General features: G+C 50.1%; 1 protein-coding gene across 1 annotated transcript; it reads right to left on the bottom strand.

Moving 5' to 3' along the window:
- Nucleotides 1-4,475: 4,475 nt before the first annotated feature.
- On the bottom strand, nt 4,476-10,156 carry Bhlhe40 (basic helix-loop-helix family, member e40). The gene is given in 5 exon segments (NM_053328.2): nt 4,476-6,157; nt 8,105-8,228; nt 9,134-9,241; nt 9,520-9,589; nt 9,758-10,156. Coding segments are annotated over 5 exon segments (1,236 nt in total). The 5' UTR covers nt 9,838-10,156; the 3' UTR covers nt 4,476-5,303.
- Nucleotides 10,157-13,602: the final 3,446 nt, after the last annotated feature.

Raw genomic sequence — 13,602 nt, 5'->3', positions numbered from 1 at the left:
GCTCTTATGTTCTATCTCTACTACTTTGGTGAGACTCACCCAGGAAGGGTGGCCTACCTATAACAGAAGACACCCTCGGGCTAATAGCCAGTCACATCACAAGATATGATAGCCCGCAGGGACACCAGGACTTCTATTGCCAAGGGGAGGAGCTCTGTAGGCTCATGTTCAGAGGCAGATAGCTGGGGAGAAACAGGGAGTGGTGCTGGGTGGTTATGGGGATGGCCTGAGTGGTTGAGTTCCCAAAGAATCTTAGGTGAAGGAGGGAAGGGGACATAGTCTGGAACCTTCCAAACTCCTTAGTGATCGTTTTCATCAGCAGAATTCTCATTTCCAAAAAGGACTAGGATGTGCAGGACATTGGAGTGAGCTGCTCCCTGGAACCAGCAAGAAGCCTAAAACCATCCTTCCTCTTGCCCTACAGGAACCTCCAGGAAGACTTGAGACTCAGAAGACCCATAGTCTTTATATGAAATCACAAAAGAACTCAACACATTCTGCTGCCTTTTGGGGCCCTTTTAGGGCTCCAGAGGTCTAGGACATGCCCAGTGGCCCTCTAGACTCTAATTTGACATGATAGCCTGTCACCTTAGTTGCCCCTCCTCAACCAGATCCCAGAGCAACCACTGAGGTTGAGAGTTGGGATGGACTCAGCAAACCAATAGGGACAGGTCTATTTCTGTATTAGTGATGTTTCCTCCCACAGAGAGAGTTCCACACTCTGGACAGCCATCTTGCTGGTGACAGCCTGCTGACTGCTCTTGAGGAATATCGTCAGCCTCTGTGAGGTTTTTAGCCCAGTCTTTTTTGGTTGTTCTGGTTTTTTGATTGGTTGGTTCCTTGGTTGCTTAAGACAGAGTCCTGTGTAGCCCAGGCTAGCTTTGAACTCTGTGTAGCCAAGGGTAAACTAATCTGATCTCAAACCAAAGGGGGTTGGGATTACAATTGCAGATTACCACACAGATTTGTACACACCAAACAAGCATCTTCCAACTGAGCTGTATGTCCAGCTCCATATTTTTTTATTGTTAGTGATTGGTTTGGTTTTGGTTTTAGATAGGATCTCGTAGCCCAGAACTTGCTATGTGCTAATGTTGATGAGGTGGTGGCATAATAGGGCCCGCACTTCAAGTTGCTATAAGAAGTAGAATTCAGCAAGCACATGGCTCTAATCCTGGTATTGAGGAGCTAATAAATTCTTGGCTACAAAGAGGATAGGGAGCTAGCCTGGGCTACCCGAGATGCTATCTCAAAGCAAACAAACCCAAAACAAAGACATTCAGGTCTAGAATAAAGAAAATACTCAATAATGATTGTAATTAGTACGACATTAACCATTTTTTATTGTTAATGTAACAAGGACGACTATGTAGTTTGGTGGGTAAGCAATAGAGTCCACGGCATACATGTTTGGGTTTCATTTGCAGTTTACTCACTGGAGCTGTGTGGCTGACTCTGAGCAAATACTTAACTTGTCCCGTGTCTTCATTTCCTTCTCAGAATCATGGGAATATGAACTGCCCCTACTTCATGCAGGTGCTGTGATCCTTATGTCCTTGTATGGGGAGGACTCTGAGAAATGCCTGCCTGGCCAACATGAAGTGCTCCAGCAATGATTCAGGAGTAGACTCTGTTGAAAGCTGCCTTCTTGGCTCTCCATTACAGTTCCACAAAGACCACAGAACCACCGCCCCACTCCGAAGCTGGGTGACCATGAGCCAGTTACCTCCCCATCTCTGGGCCTGCTTTTATTTATCTACAAAATGTGTTATTATGGCCTCTAGGTTGTTACAGCTGCATTAGTGAGGGATGAGCCGTGGGAAGCTTGTCTATCCTTGTTAATTAGCCCTGGGATCCAAAGCTCTGCCTAAACCCAGCTCCTACCCCACCCCGCGCTCCCTCCCCTCCTTCCCCTGCCTTCCGATTCTGTCCCGCTGCGCACCAGGGGGCCGCGGCCTTGCCCGCAGCCAGGCCCTATTTCTGGGGACCGAGCGATCCCGAAGCTTTGCCAAGCTTCCCCAAGGATCGGGTTTCTGCTGACGCGGTGCCAGGCACGTCTGCTTCCAGGAACCGGCAGCCGCATTTAGCCGCGGGCCGCACATGAAAGGCTCTAGTCGGAAACGTGACGTTTTGTCAACAGGCGCGGCAGGTCAGCGCTGGGTGAGACCATCCCGGCAGCCCCGCCGAGCACGCCCTGTCTGAAGGCCGCCAGATCCCAGGCCTGTGCGCTCCTTGGCCCCAGAGTCCATGCTTCACCCCTCTCGGCTTTCTCTCTCTCTCTCCCACACACGCCCCCTTTTCAACAGAGGCCTTCTTTGTCCCCAACTGGGCTGAAGACTGGGATGTAAGCCACTTCACACACCTTCCTGAACACCCTTGGATCTTCTTCTGAAACCTGGCCTAGGAAAGTTCAGGTCACTTTGGAGACAGAAAAACAGACAAGCAGCTGCGCCTCTCGGGACTGGGGTGGGGATGGGGTATTGGGGGGCTTCACGTGGCAGACTCTAGAAGAGACATTCTGGATCGTCTGCCTGTGGAACCCTCAAATCTATTCTTAGTTTATAGTGCTTGAACCATTTCCTGTGTCCCCAGCTCTCCTGGAGTCACAGCTGGGAGAGAGTTTTGGAGTGGACTTAACGGGCAGGAAGACTACAAGAGCAGGCTACCTAAGGCAGGACTTAGGGGCCATGCCAACCTACACTACAGGAATAGTGTGAGACTCAGAAGCCTTAAGTGTCTAGTCAGGAACAAGCATGACAGAGCAGCAGGCTCTAGAGGCCTCATGTCCCTAGTCCAGGCTCCTGACCTAGGATAGTTGTACCCAGCATTGAGCACAAGAAACATGACTTTCACTTGAAGACCCCCCAGGAATCAGAGAAGGTGACATTTGAAAGGCCCTCCTGTGCAGGTGGTACTTTGAATGCCCTGGAGTTGACTTCCCTGTAGGGAAGACTCCAGATAGCTAGCTGAATCTAAATGATTCAGGTGCTCTGGGGCCTGGAAGGTGTCCATCAGGAAACCACAGGACAAATCAAGATGGGAAGAAAGCAAACGTTTCCCACTTATTTTTTTTTTTTTTAATAAGAGCAGTAACACTTGTTCTGCACATACCCAAAGAGAGGAAGTTGGAAAACTGTAGGAATTATGTATTGATGCAGGATATGGCTAATCCATTAAAACCTGCTAGATTTCAAAGCGTCGGCCTGCCTCAGCGAAGAGATGTGCTGTCTCCAACTTCATTATTGCCTAATAATCCGTTAACTTTCACCTACACGTGTAGCCCCATAGAAGCCCCACCTTCCAATCCCCCAACACACACACTTTATTCCATGAGCTCAGAGTCTGGATTTTCACGTTAAGTTCTGAAGCAGCATGGAGTAAGTGGTTGTTGCCGCAGTTCTGGAAACCTGCCTTGAGTGCAGATCCTCGGCAAGAGTTCTAAAAAGACAGAGAATGCGACTCAGTTGGTAGAGTGCTTGCCTAAGATGTATAAGGCCCTGAGTTCGATCCCTGGAACTGCCTAAAACCAGGCGTTGGTAGGGCATGTCTCTACTGATCCAGGAAGCCTGGCTGTAAGCCCAGCATCTAGAAGCTAAGACTGGAGAATCCATTCAAGGATGTCTTGGCTACACAGCAAACTTGGTGCCAGTATGAGCTACTACTTGTGACCCTGTTTCAAAACAAAACAAAAATAATCCAGCATTTACCTACTACATGAACTCCATTTATTCTTCACGCTAGGCACTCAACAAGCTGATTGCAACTGTACCATGATTAACTAGGCGAGAGGACTGAGAAAGCATCATGACACTAAGTTATTTTTAAAATCAAGGAGACCGTTTCTCTTCCACAGGAAAAAGCTTATTTTATTAAGTCTTTTTAAAACAACTACTTAACATTTACTTAGATAAAAATATTTACAATTTCACACCTTCAGGAAGGTTCCAAAATATAAACACTGTAACCTCTCCTCTCCCTAGAGAAAAAAAATTATTCTCTTCAAAAACAGAAATACATTCATTTTTTTCCTCACTGTGTAGATCAAGTAATTATACAAATAGACATCTGAAACATTTTCCTTTGTCATATATTTATATAATATATATTTATAACAGCTTTACAAATAAAGGCAACAACTTTTATGCCCAAATAAAACTGGGAGAAGTTAAACACAAGCATAGTGCACTTCGAAAAAGCTGGTGCAGGGCTGGCAGAGCAAGTCAGGGAAACAAGGACTCTGAATCAGAAATCAAACTTCCTTAAAGGAGCCAGAATCCTCTTTAGCAATAAGGATACTCCATATGCCGCTGGATAAGAGGAATTAGCCTACAGAAAGGATCCTGGGGTGCCAAGGCTCTGCTAGGCCTTTGAGAAGCTAAGCTTGCTTCAAAGCTTTAAGATAGACTTAAAATCCGTGTCTAGCTGTGCAATAAGTAAGCAATCGATTACTTAGCTTTGTGTACTTTGGGATGTTTGGGGCATCTCTGAGACCCTCCTTTGGTTCCTTGGAAAGCATGCCGTAGAAATGAGAGCTAAAAAAAAAAAAAAAAAAAAACAAACAAACAGGTGCCACAGACCTGGGTCTGGTTCACCGTGATTCCATAACAGCTCGGCTTGTACAAAGGGGACCATTTTCGGTTCCGTAGTAAGCTAGTCACAAAAGCCTGAATTAAGGAACTGTACTCATTGTCTTTATTCATCAGAGGCAGGGTTGGGGGAAGAGACCTGCGGAAATTTGCCCAAACCACTACCGAGACATGCCAGTGTTGGCTACCTCACCACCTTAGCAGAAAGCTCAGTCTGACCACTGTCAGTCTGCTGTGAGTCACCTCCACAATAAAGGAGAAGGGTGGGGTCCTAACAGCTGGCTGTGAGCTGTGCTCTGGAAAGCCCTCTTTTGAAAGTACCTTTTCTCAAAGCCACAGACAGACCTATGTCCCAAACTGGAGTGACTCACAGATCAAGCCTTTGAAGCATATGAAAATCCAACTGATTTGTATCAAAGGGGGCTCTTCTCTGGGTAGGGAAAAGCCCAGAGATGTGCTATAGACCTCTTGTCATCTGATGTCAGGCCATCCTTCTCACATCTTCCCTGTGTCAGAAGGAACTTAATGTCCTACATCTATAAACACACATACAAGCACACGCACGCGCACTCACACACTCACTCTCACACACATTCTGAATCTTCTCTGTGGGTCTGCATGGTGGGCCGATCTCTCTGCACTCACAGAAACCTTTTGTGGTCTTGGAATTAGTGGGGAAAGGAAAAGCAAAGCAGCAGGAGATTCGCCCTCAAGAGTTTAGTCTTTGGTTTCTAAGTTTAAAGGAGGGATCTGCTTCAGGGCCTGGAGCAAGGCTGAAGAGTCAAGGGACGAATGTGCCAAGGGAGAAGGGAGTCTCTGGGGCAGGAGCAAGGGAGTTGGGATCTTGTCTGGGTTCATGAAGCTGGAGAGGGCTGCTGCTGAGGTGTTGAGGCCTGGGTATAACAGTGGCACAGAGGTCGGATACCAGCATTTCTCCAGCATAGGCAGATAGGCAGTGGCCGATGGTGGGATGAGATAGAAGGGCAGGCAAAAGGGAGGCTGATGTGGGTGAGGCCCAAGAAATGGGGAACCCATCAGGTCACTGCCCACGAAGTGGCCTTCCTCATCTGAGAGCTGCATTCGGCTCTTTTTGGTGGGGGGCTCTTCAGATTCTTGCTTAATTGTGCTGACGCGTTCTCCCACGGTGAACCTGCGTCCGTGATCGCTCTTGAAGTAGGGTTGCTCACTGCGCAAGTCACCCTTCTCCAATTCGCCTCCGTAGCCACTGTCTGTGTCCGTGTCACTACCACTCTGCTCCCCGCCCGAGGGAGCAAAAGTCCTCTGGATGACTGGCACACAGTTTTTCCCAGGGCCTTCTGATCCCTTGGCTAGGAAGCTGGGCTTCTCTTTGAAGTCCACGGGTTTGGGAGCTGAGTCCAATGGTTTCCTGGAAGCACTACCCTGCAGGAGTTCAGAGACCACACGGTGGAGATGAGTGACAAGCTGGGAAGACTTCAGGTCCCTAGTGTTTTCATGCTTGGCCAGGTACTGAAGTACCTCCCGGGCACAGGTCTGGAAACCGGAGCAGAACATTTCTTGTCCTGCCTCAATATTTCTTCCCGACAGATCACCTGGAGAAAAAGACGCAGAAAGAAGGGTTTTAGAAGGCTGGGTTGTAGGTAAGTCTAGGACTTTCTTCTTGTCTCTTTTCAAACTGTCGGTCAATTTGCATTTCTAAACTCCAAAAGTCTATGCCTAGAGTCTATGCGGAGAAGTGTAAAAAGTAAAACAAACATATCCCGACCACTTAGAGACAGGTTTTTTTTTTTCTTTTTAATGCTTGGGTTTTGACATTAAGTACAAGAGAGTATCGCTATGTTACACATACTCCACTGTCCCAAATAGGATTTTTTTTATGTCTGTATAGTGTCCCAGAGAAGTCGACTGAATTACTCTTGATGAGCTTGATATATAATACCTACAAGTTTTTCTTGTAACACAAAAAGGAACATGCTACTGTGTTTAAAAGTCCAACAGTCGGGGCTGGGGACTTAGCTCAGTGGTAGAGCGCTTACCTAGGAAGCGCAAGGCCCTGGGTTCGGTCCCCAGCTCCGAAAAAAAGAACCAAAAAAAAAAAAAAAAAAAAGTCCAACAGTCACACTTATTTTTTTTTTTTTCTAAATAAAGCAGTCTCTCGTTCTAGCCTGGATTGACACTGAGCTGGCCTTGAACTCGTAGTGAGCCCATCTTAACTTTCAGACTGCAGGGGCTACAGGTCTGAGCCACCACACCCATCTCCAGTAAGTTAGTATAGCCACAGTCTCTCGGAAGCAGGGAGCCAGACACTCATAAAGTGGAACAATAGAGAAACAATACCACCGAAAAAAGACCACTGTCTCCCCTGGCCCCTTTTTTGTACAGATAGCGTCTCCCTATTTAGTCTTAGATGGCTTGGAATTCCCTAGGCAAAACTGGCTGGCCATGAATTTAAGGGGCTTTGTCTGCCTCCCAAGTATGGGATTACAGGCATGCACCGCCGTGCCTACAGTCGTCATAGCTCACACCTGTAATCCCACCGACCTGGGAGGCTGAGACTGGCAGGTTACTTCAGAGCTTTAGGAAAGCCAAAAAAACAGATCAACAACCAAAAAGCAAACAAAAAAACAAAAAAAAACAAACAAAACAAAAAAACAATACCTAAAACCAGTAACTCCGGCACCACACAAAGACTTAACCTATTAATCAAATAGGTGCATTTCCCCTGTGCATTCTAACTAGGCTCTTTATTTGTAAGTCTTTCCCATATACTGTAGCTCTGACTCCCCTAGAGATCAGTCCTGATCAACTTTCTATTTTTAGTAGGAAAACTGGCAGGCATGCTGGCTCGGTTTGGTTTTTGTTTGTGATTCTTGTACTAGCCTTGGACGGAACAGAAGAATGCCTGAGGGGTAGGTGTTAGGATTCCCCCTGGTCTGTACTGTATGATCTGGAAGGGAGAAGGGGGAGGTTAGAAGGTGCCCCTGATTCTCTGAAACTCAGGATAAATGAATGATGAAACCAGTGGTTTCATTGGATTGTGCAATTTGCCAAGATACCTACCTAGTGGCTATTCAGGGAACCACAATGAAATGCAGGCAAAAAAAAAAAAAGCCTGCTGTCATCCTGCCAAGACTGCATCCCACATCCAAAGACAAGGAAGCAAAGGGACAGGAAAACACTAGGGGCAGACCCGTGTTCTGCTCACCCATGAATGAGGGCTCAGCAGACCAACTGTAAAAACACCCACAATGCAAATTATCGATGCCTTGGCATTTTAAAGGGGGATGGGGAAGTCTCCCAGAACCGAGACACTCTCGGGCCAAAATGTCACAGGAACATTTCATCACTGGGCTAATAAGTACTCATTCCAGGTGGTGCACAGCAGCATTCCGTATGGGAAAGTATGACCTTTTAGGAAAGAATCAGAAAAGCATCTCCCCCAGTGAATGTGCAAAGGAGATGGTAGCTCAGAGTCAGGAGCCACAGCCAGCCCTCCGGGCTCGATCTGTGCTGAGACACTAATCAGGCCAGGCACTCACCAGCTTGTAAACCGCTCTGCAGGGCCATGATTTTCTGCTGCTGCTGATCAATTAGGTTTGTCAATGCTTTCACGTGCTTCAGCGTCAGCTCGAGAACCACTGCTTTCTCCAAGTGACCCAAAGTCTGAGGAAACAAAAAAAAGGGAGCTTCCGTCACCTGTGAGGTCAGTGAAGTCCCTTCTGACACACACTATTTGTTATGAGAATTGGGTGTAGACAACGAGATAGGAAGAGCTTTTCCTGCCCCACTAAATTTAAAGTTTGCAGATGTGTTAACATATCCATATAACGATCAAAGGCTTAAAAAAAGTCAAACATGTGTTGCCTATCTTTGGAGGCATTTTGGTAGCTGTTACAGTCTCGGGAGTGAGCTGACAGATATATTTCTCCAGCAGCTGCCCTGACCTTAACTCAGGGGACTCCGGAGATAACATTTCCCTGCTGTGGTGTCAACTCAGGGAGGGATGTCTACTGTGTCTGGCAACCAAACGGCTTTCCCAGTGTGCTGAATTTTTTTTTTACACATCCCCCCCCCCCCCCAAACACCCGTTCAGGACTTCCAGTCATGCAGGCTTTTCGTCTTCCTTTCCAAACACTTTTCCCGAAGGAAAATCCAGAAAGCTTTCGGTTACCAGTAAAGATGATGATGAAAAGAAAAGGCACACATTAAATAAAGTAGGTCCTCTCGTGGATGGTAAGAGGACAAGGAGAAGGGCATAATTTTTTAATCTCACGGTTTGTTCCTTTTAAGTTAAGGGAGACTACGAGGTGGTGAGAAAGAAAAAAAAATACCAAAAGGAAGCTGTGCTAGTGTTGGAGCCAACTTAAAGAGGCCCCAGATGGTTCTGGTTCTGCCTCTGCCTGGAAGTCCTGGGTCTGGGTCTGGGTTCCCTCCAAACCAGAACTACTAGGAGCTTTGATCCGCCCGTCTAGCCTGCAGTTCCCGTTGACGCCTGCAGGCGGCGGGTGACCCCCACCCGCCCTCTGGGCAGAAGAACTGGGTTGGAGCGCAGCCAGGTTCTCACTTACAGTAAGTTTGAGATGTTCGGGTAGGAGATCCTTCAGCTGGGCAATGCACTCGTTAATCCGGTCACGTCTCTTTTTCTCAATCAACCGGTGCGGCAATTTGTAAGTTTCCTGCAAGGAATAAATGGAAGCAGTGGGTGCCTGAGAAAGGGAACACGAAGCTTCCTCCCTTCCTCCCCACCCAGCACCAGAGGGAAAAAAATTCTGCGAGGGCGCAGAGACGCACCGAGGATCACCTTCTCTGCCCCTTCTTTCCCAAGTCACTCACTTGTGACAATAAGCTCATCACATCCCGAAACCCCCAGCCAACCTTCAAACAAGCAAACTTTTCCTTGGAAACTCAGCGCACGCGAGAGGCTATGGAACGGGGTCCCCAGGGATGCACCTACCTTGCTGTCCTCGCTCCGTTTTATTCCCCGCCTGGACTTGTACACTTGGTACATGTGGGCAAAATCCATCCTGCAGGGAGAAAGGCCAGAAAGAGCCGTGACTCCCAAGTGCGTACTGGCTGCAGAAGTCCTACAGATGCAAGAAGCCCCCTATATGCCCAGAGATGCCCCAAGTTGAGAGTGGCATGGAAGACACGGTGAGGAGCGGAGACTTGAAGGGATCACAGCGCACACTTACCCTGACAGGTCTCCGTGCTCCAGCCCTGGCGTTTTGGGCAGGCAGGTAGGAGGTGGTTGCGCGCTGGGGATCCGCTCCATGATGCGGCGAGCAGGGGCCACTGTGCGCTCCTGTCTGCACTTAGCAGAGAGTCTGAGAGAGGACTGCCCTGGAAGGGAGGATCCGAGGGTCTCAAGGGGTATGTTCCTATGAGCTAGCCTGAGCTTCTTGCAATGCGCTGGGCTGCCAGGAGCTGCGGCTTTGAGGTGTCGCTTCAGTTGGGGGCGTGCATGACCGGGTGTCCCCCACGGCTTCTGGCTCCCGCTCTGCACACAGACTGGCGGTGTGTGCTCGCTGCGCTGTCTGCGCCGTGCGAGCCAAGTGAATGAGAAGTGGGGCGGGTGGAGAGGCGGGAGGGAAAGGGGGGGTTGCTTAGGGCGGAGCGGGGGGGGGCGGTGGTTGCTGGAGGGGACGAGCCGAGGAGTAAGGAGAGGCTGCGGGCTGGGTTAAATGGGAGCGAGTGGGTGGGTAGAAGCTACGTGTTCTACCCTGTGACTCCAAGCACGTCTGGCCGCTGCCGGGGAGGGAAGGAGCGACCTGCCCGCCCTCCCCCGGCTTCATCACATGAGTCTCACGTGTTGGACAACGCTCTGGCGGCTGCAAAGTGCCCCCCCTCCCCGCCGCCCCAAACCTCGGGCCCCAGGTGTCTGCGGCTGCGGCCTCCTTTCCCCGAAAGAGGGGGTGGCAGCGCAGCCAGAGTCCTGCCCAGCTGGGTGGGGGGCACGGAAGCTGGAAGGAACTGGGGAGCTGGGGGGCGGGGGGAAGAGTTGGTAACGTGGGCGAACCTGCCCCAGGGAAATGAAGTAAGTTCCCGTCTCCTGGGAGGGAACGGGGGAGGACGGATTCCGCCCGCGTCTGACTCAAGCCGGGAGAGGAATATCCCCTTGGTCGCTCCAGCCCAGCCCTCTTCCTCCTCCCCCGCCTGGCCCGCTCCTAGGAACCGGTGCGCAGCGGAGGGAGTTGTCGGCCCCCCTTGGCCTTCCCCAGAGGCTGGGGTTTCTTTCCGTCCTGGCTTCCCAGCCCCCCAACGCTCAGCCTCAGTGTCCAGGAATTGCCCGCCTTGGGGAGGGACCGAGGGCGGGGCGGATGTCACCCCATGGGAAGCGGGCTGGTGGCCAGGCGCTAGGGCAGCCGAGGCCGCCGCCGAGCACGCCGAGCGCACCTGACCGTGGACCGTGTGAGCCGTGCGGACCCTCCCCTCCCCCCACTCTCCCGGGAGCTCAGCTCCCGGGCGCAGCCTGCGGGTGGCCTGGCACCCGACTGGCGCGCACCCATCTCCTCCCGCCTTCCAGGGTGCCTCACTGCCCCCACCCACCCTGGCTAGTCAAGCACAGAAAGATACCGGGCACGGTGCCCGGCGTTCCCTCCCTCCTCTGCCCCCTCCGATGCAGAGGCGTCCGGGTCGCCTCCCCTCCGGCTGCAGAGTTACACAACCGCGGCGACGGCGCCTGCCCTGCAGCAGCGCGGGGCGTGACGCTTCACGTGGCCCAGACGCGGGCCGGAGCTCGGCTCACTGCAAGCCTCTCCGCGCCGGCTTCCAAGCCGTGACCCCCGCGCACCGGGCTGCCAGCCGGCATGGGATCCCGAAGCTAACCAGGAACTTGGGTGGCGCTGTTTGCAGTCTATTCCAGGACAGGAGAGAGGAGACAGGAGGACCCCCACTCCCACGCCCCATCCTCTTGGTTTATCACAGTGAAATCTCCACATATGTGCAGCACACACTCACTGAGCCCCTTACCCAGTCGAGCTCGTGGCTGGAGACAGTGGAGGTAACAAGCACGGATTTTGACCTTGAATTTACAAGGACCTTTGGGAGGGAGCCAACCAGGCCAATCAGAAGACTGCCTTCAGCAGAAAGTCTATCGGGGCCACTGGCAGAGAATATAAAACGAGAAAGTTTTAATTTAATACTAACCAAGACGTTTAGGTAGTAGAGGTTAACCCACAAGCCCGAGCGCGGGGCACAAGGGCAGCTCCAGGGGCCCCAGCGCTCTTCAATCTCGCGGAGGCCGCCGGGCCCCACCCCCACCGACCTGCATTGGAAAAATCTGGTCTCTTTGACCTTCTAACAGCCCGGAGCTGGGAAAGCCTCTGAAACGCAGAACCTGCGGCGCTGTGAGCGGCGCTGACACACAGCAAGGGGCCAGTGGAAAGTCGTGACTAAAATAAGGCCTGGCTGGGGATTTCACTGACCTCTGCGCTCCCCTGCCCTGCAAGTTCGGGGAGTTGAGAGATGACTGTTAACCTTCCCTACCGTGCTTAGGGTCAGTCACCCCGCTGCTGCGGAGTGACCTGGCTGGGGAACTTGGGGAAAATGAGGTCACTGCTGGGACGGGGTGCATTTTGGTGGGTCAGTCTTCACTGTCAGTATTCTGACGACCTAGAGGACAGGGATTCACATGTTGACCAAACTGTGAGTGCATTTCCTTCAGGTCGCTGAAAGCTTCTACTTCCTGTTTATGTTTCACAAGCGTCAAACCCATTAGTAAGTGTGAGAAATGATGGCTTCTCTAACTGTTCACTGGCTGACCTCACTTTCAGGCTTAGAGTTTCATCCCTCCTCCCCAGACAGACGTACTTTGCTGACAGGTTATCATCAATCTCCCTGGAGGGAATGAATGCTCCCACCTTTCCTGCCAGGAGGTGGGCAGTAGGACTAGAGGTTTGGGTATGTGCTTGCAGACTAGGGTAGGGTGGGGGTAAGGAAGGGCTGCGACCTTCCTGTGACTCTAAGGGGGAAGTGTTGTCATGGTTGCACCAAAACTATAGTTCCACTAGGAAATAAGCTGTGTTGGAGGAAGGAGGCTATGTCCTCTCTTGTGCCGTCCCCCACCTCCCAGGAGTGAATCTCTGCAATTCTGCCTGCATGGCTCATAGCTCAGGAAAATAACACCCTTAAGATTATTTGACTGATCAGTAAATTTCCATCGCTATTTGCTTCTGTAAATAACGAAGTCTGTGCATTGTTCAATTTAACTTTTTTAAAATTATTTATCAGGTCCTTAAATGCCTGGTAGGCTTTGACTTCAAAATCCTCCTGTATCAGCTTCCTGAGTTCTGGGCATTGTAGACAGAAACTAATTCCTACTTTTGTATTTGTCCCAAATACTCCAACATTAGCCCCATCAGGCTGAGGCAGGATTTCTTCTTTTTAATCTGTAAAAAGAAGGAAGAAAGGAGGAAAAGAAGGAAGGCAGGCAGGCAAGCAAACGAAATAACTTGCATGTTATGTGGGGGCTGTCGTAGCTCCTTTGACAGACTTGCCTGCCTGCCTGCTTGGCATGCACTAAAGCCTGAGTTCTGTCCCCAGCAGAGCACAAAACTGGGAGTGGTGTCACCACTTGCCTTTAATCTCAGCAATGCCCAGGTAAAGTCAGGAGGATCATAAAAAGTTATTTTTTATATGTTACATATACATATGTAATTTTTAATAAAAAGTTAGCCTGTTGTAAAAAAAAATTTAATCCCAATCTGGGATTTCTACCCTGCCTTAGACCATTTAGTTCCCAGATAAAAGAGACACACAACTTTTATTTTTATAATAAGCATTAATCAGTGCTAGTCCTGGGCAGATATCTACCCTCTGTGCTATTAGAATCTACTTTCCTTTTAATAGCCCCAAGTTATTACTTACTATGTCTCATCTGGACTTCTCTTAACTTTAATTGGCCAGCCCCCGGGGCCACAGTTTCATGGCTCGCCTAACTCTTGGTGGCTTCCCTCTGTTACCTTCTCCTTCAACCTTGGATTGGCATTAAACTTTTCTACAAGACTCTGTCTCAAAAAGTGATATAAAGGAGAAATCT

This window comes from Rattus norvegicus, chromosome 4 (assembly GCF_021556685.1).
Source record: "Rattus norvegicus strain SHRSP/BbbUtx chromosome 4, alternate assembly SHRSP_T2T, whole genome shotgun sequence".
In the NCBI taxonomy this organism is placed as follows: domain Eukaryota; kingdom Metazoa; phylum Chordata; class Mammalia; order Rodentia; family Muridae; genus Rattus; species Rattus norvegicus.
This window is presented reverse-complemented; position numbering and strand designations above follow the sequence as displayed.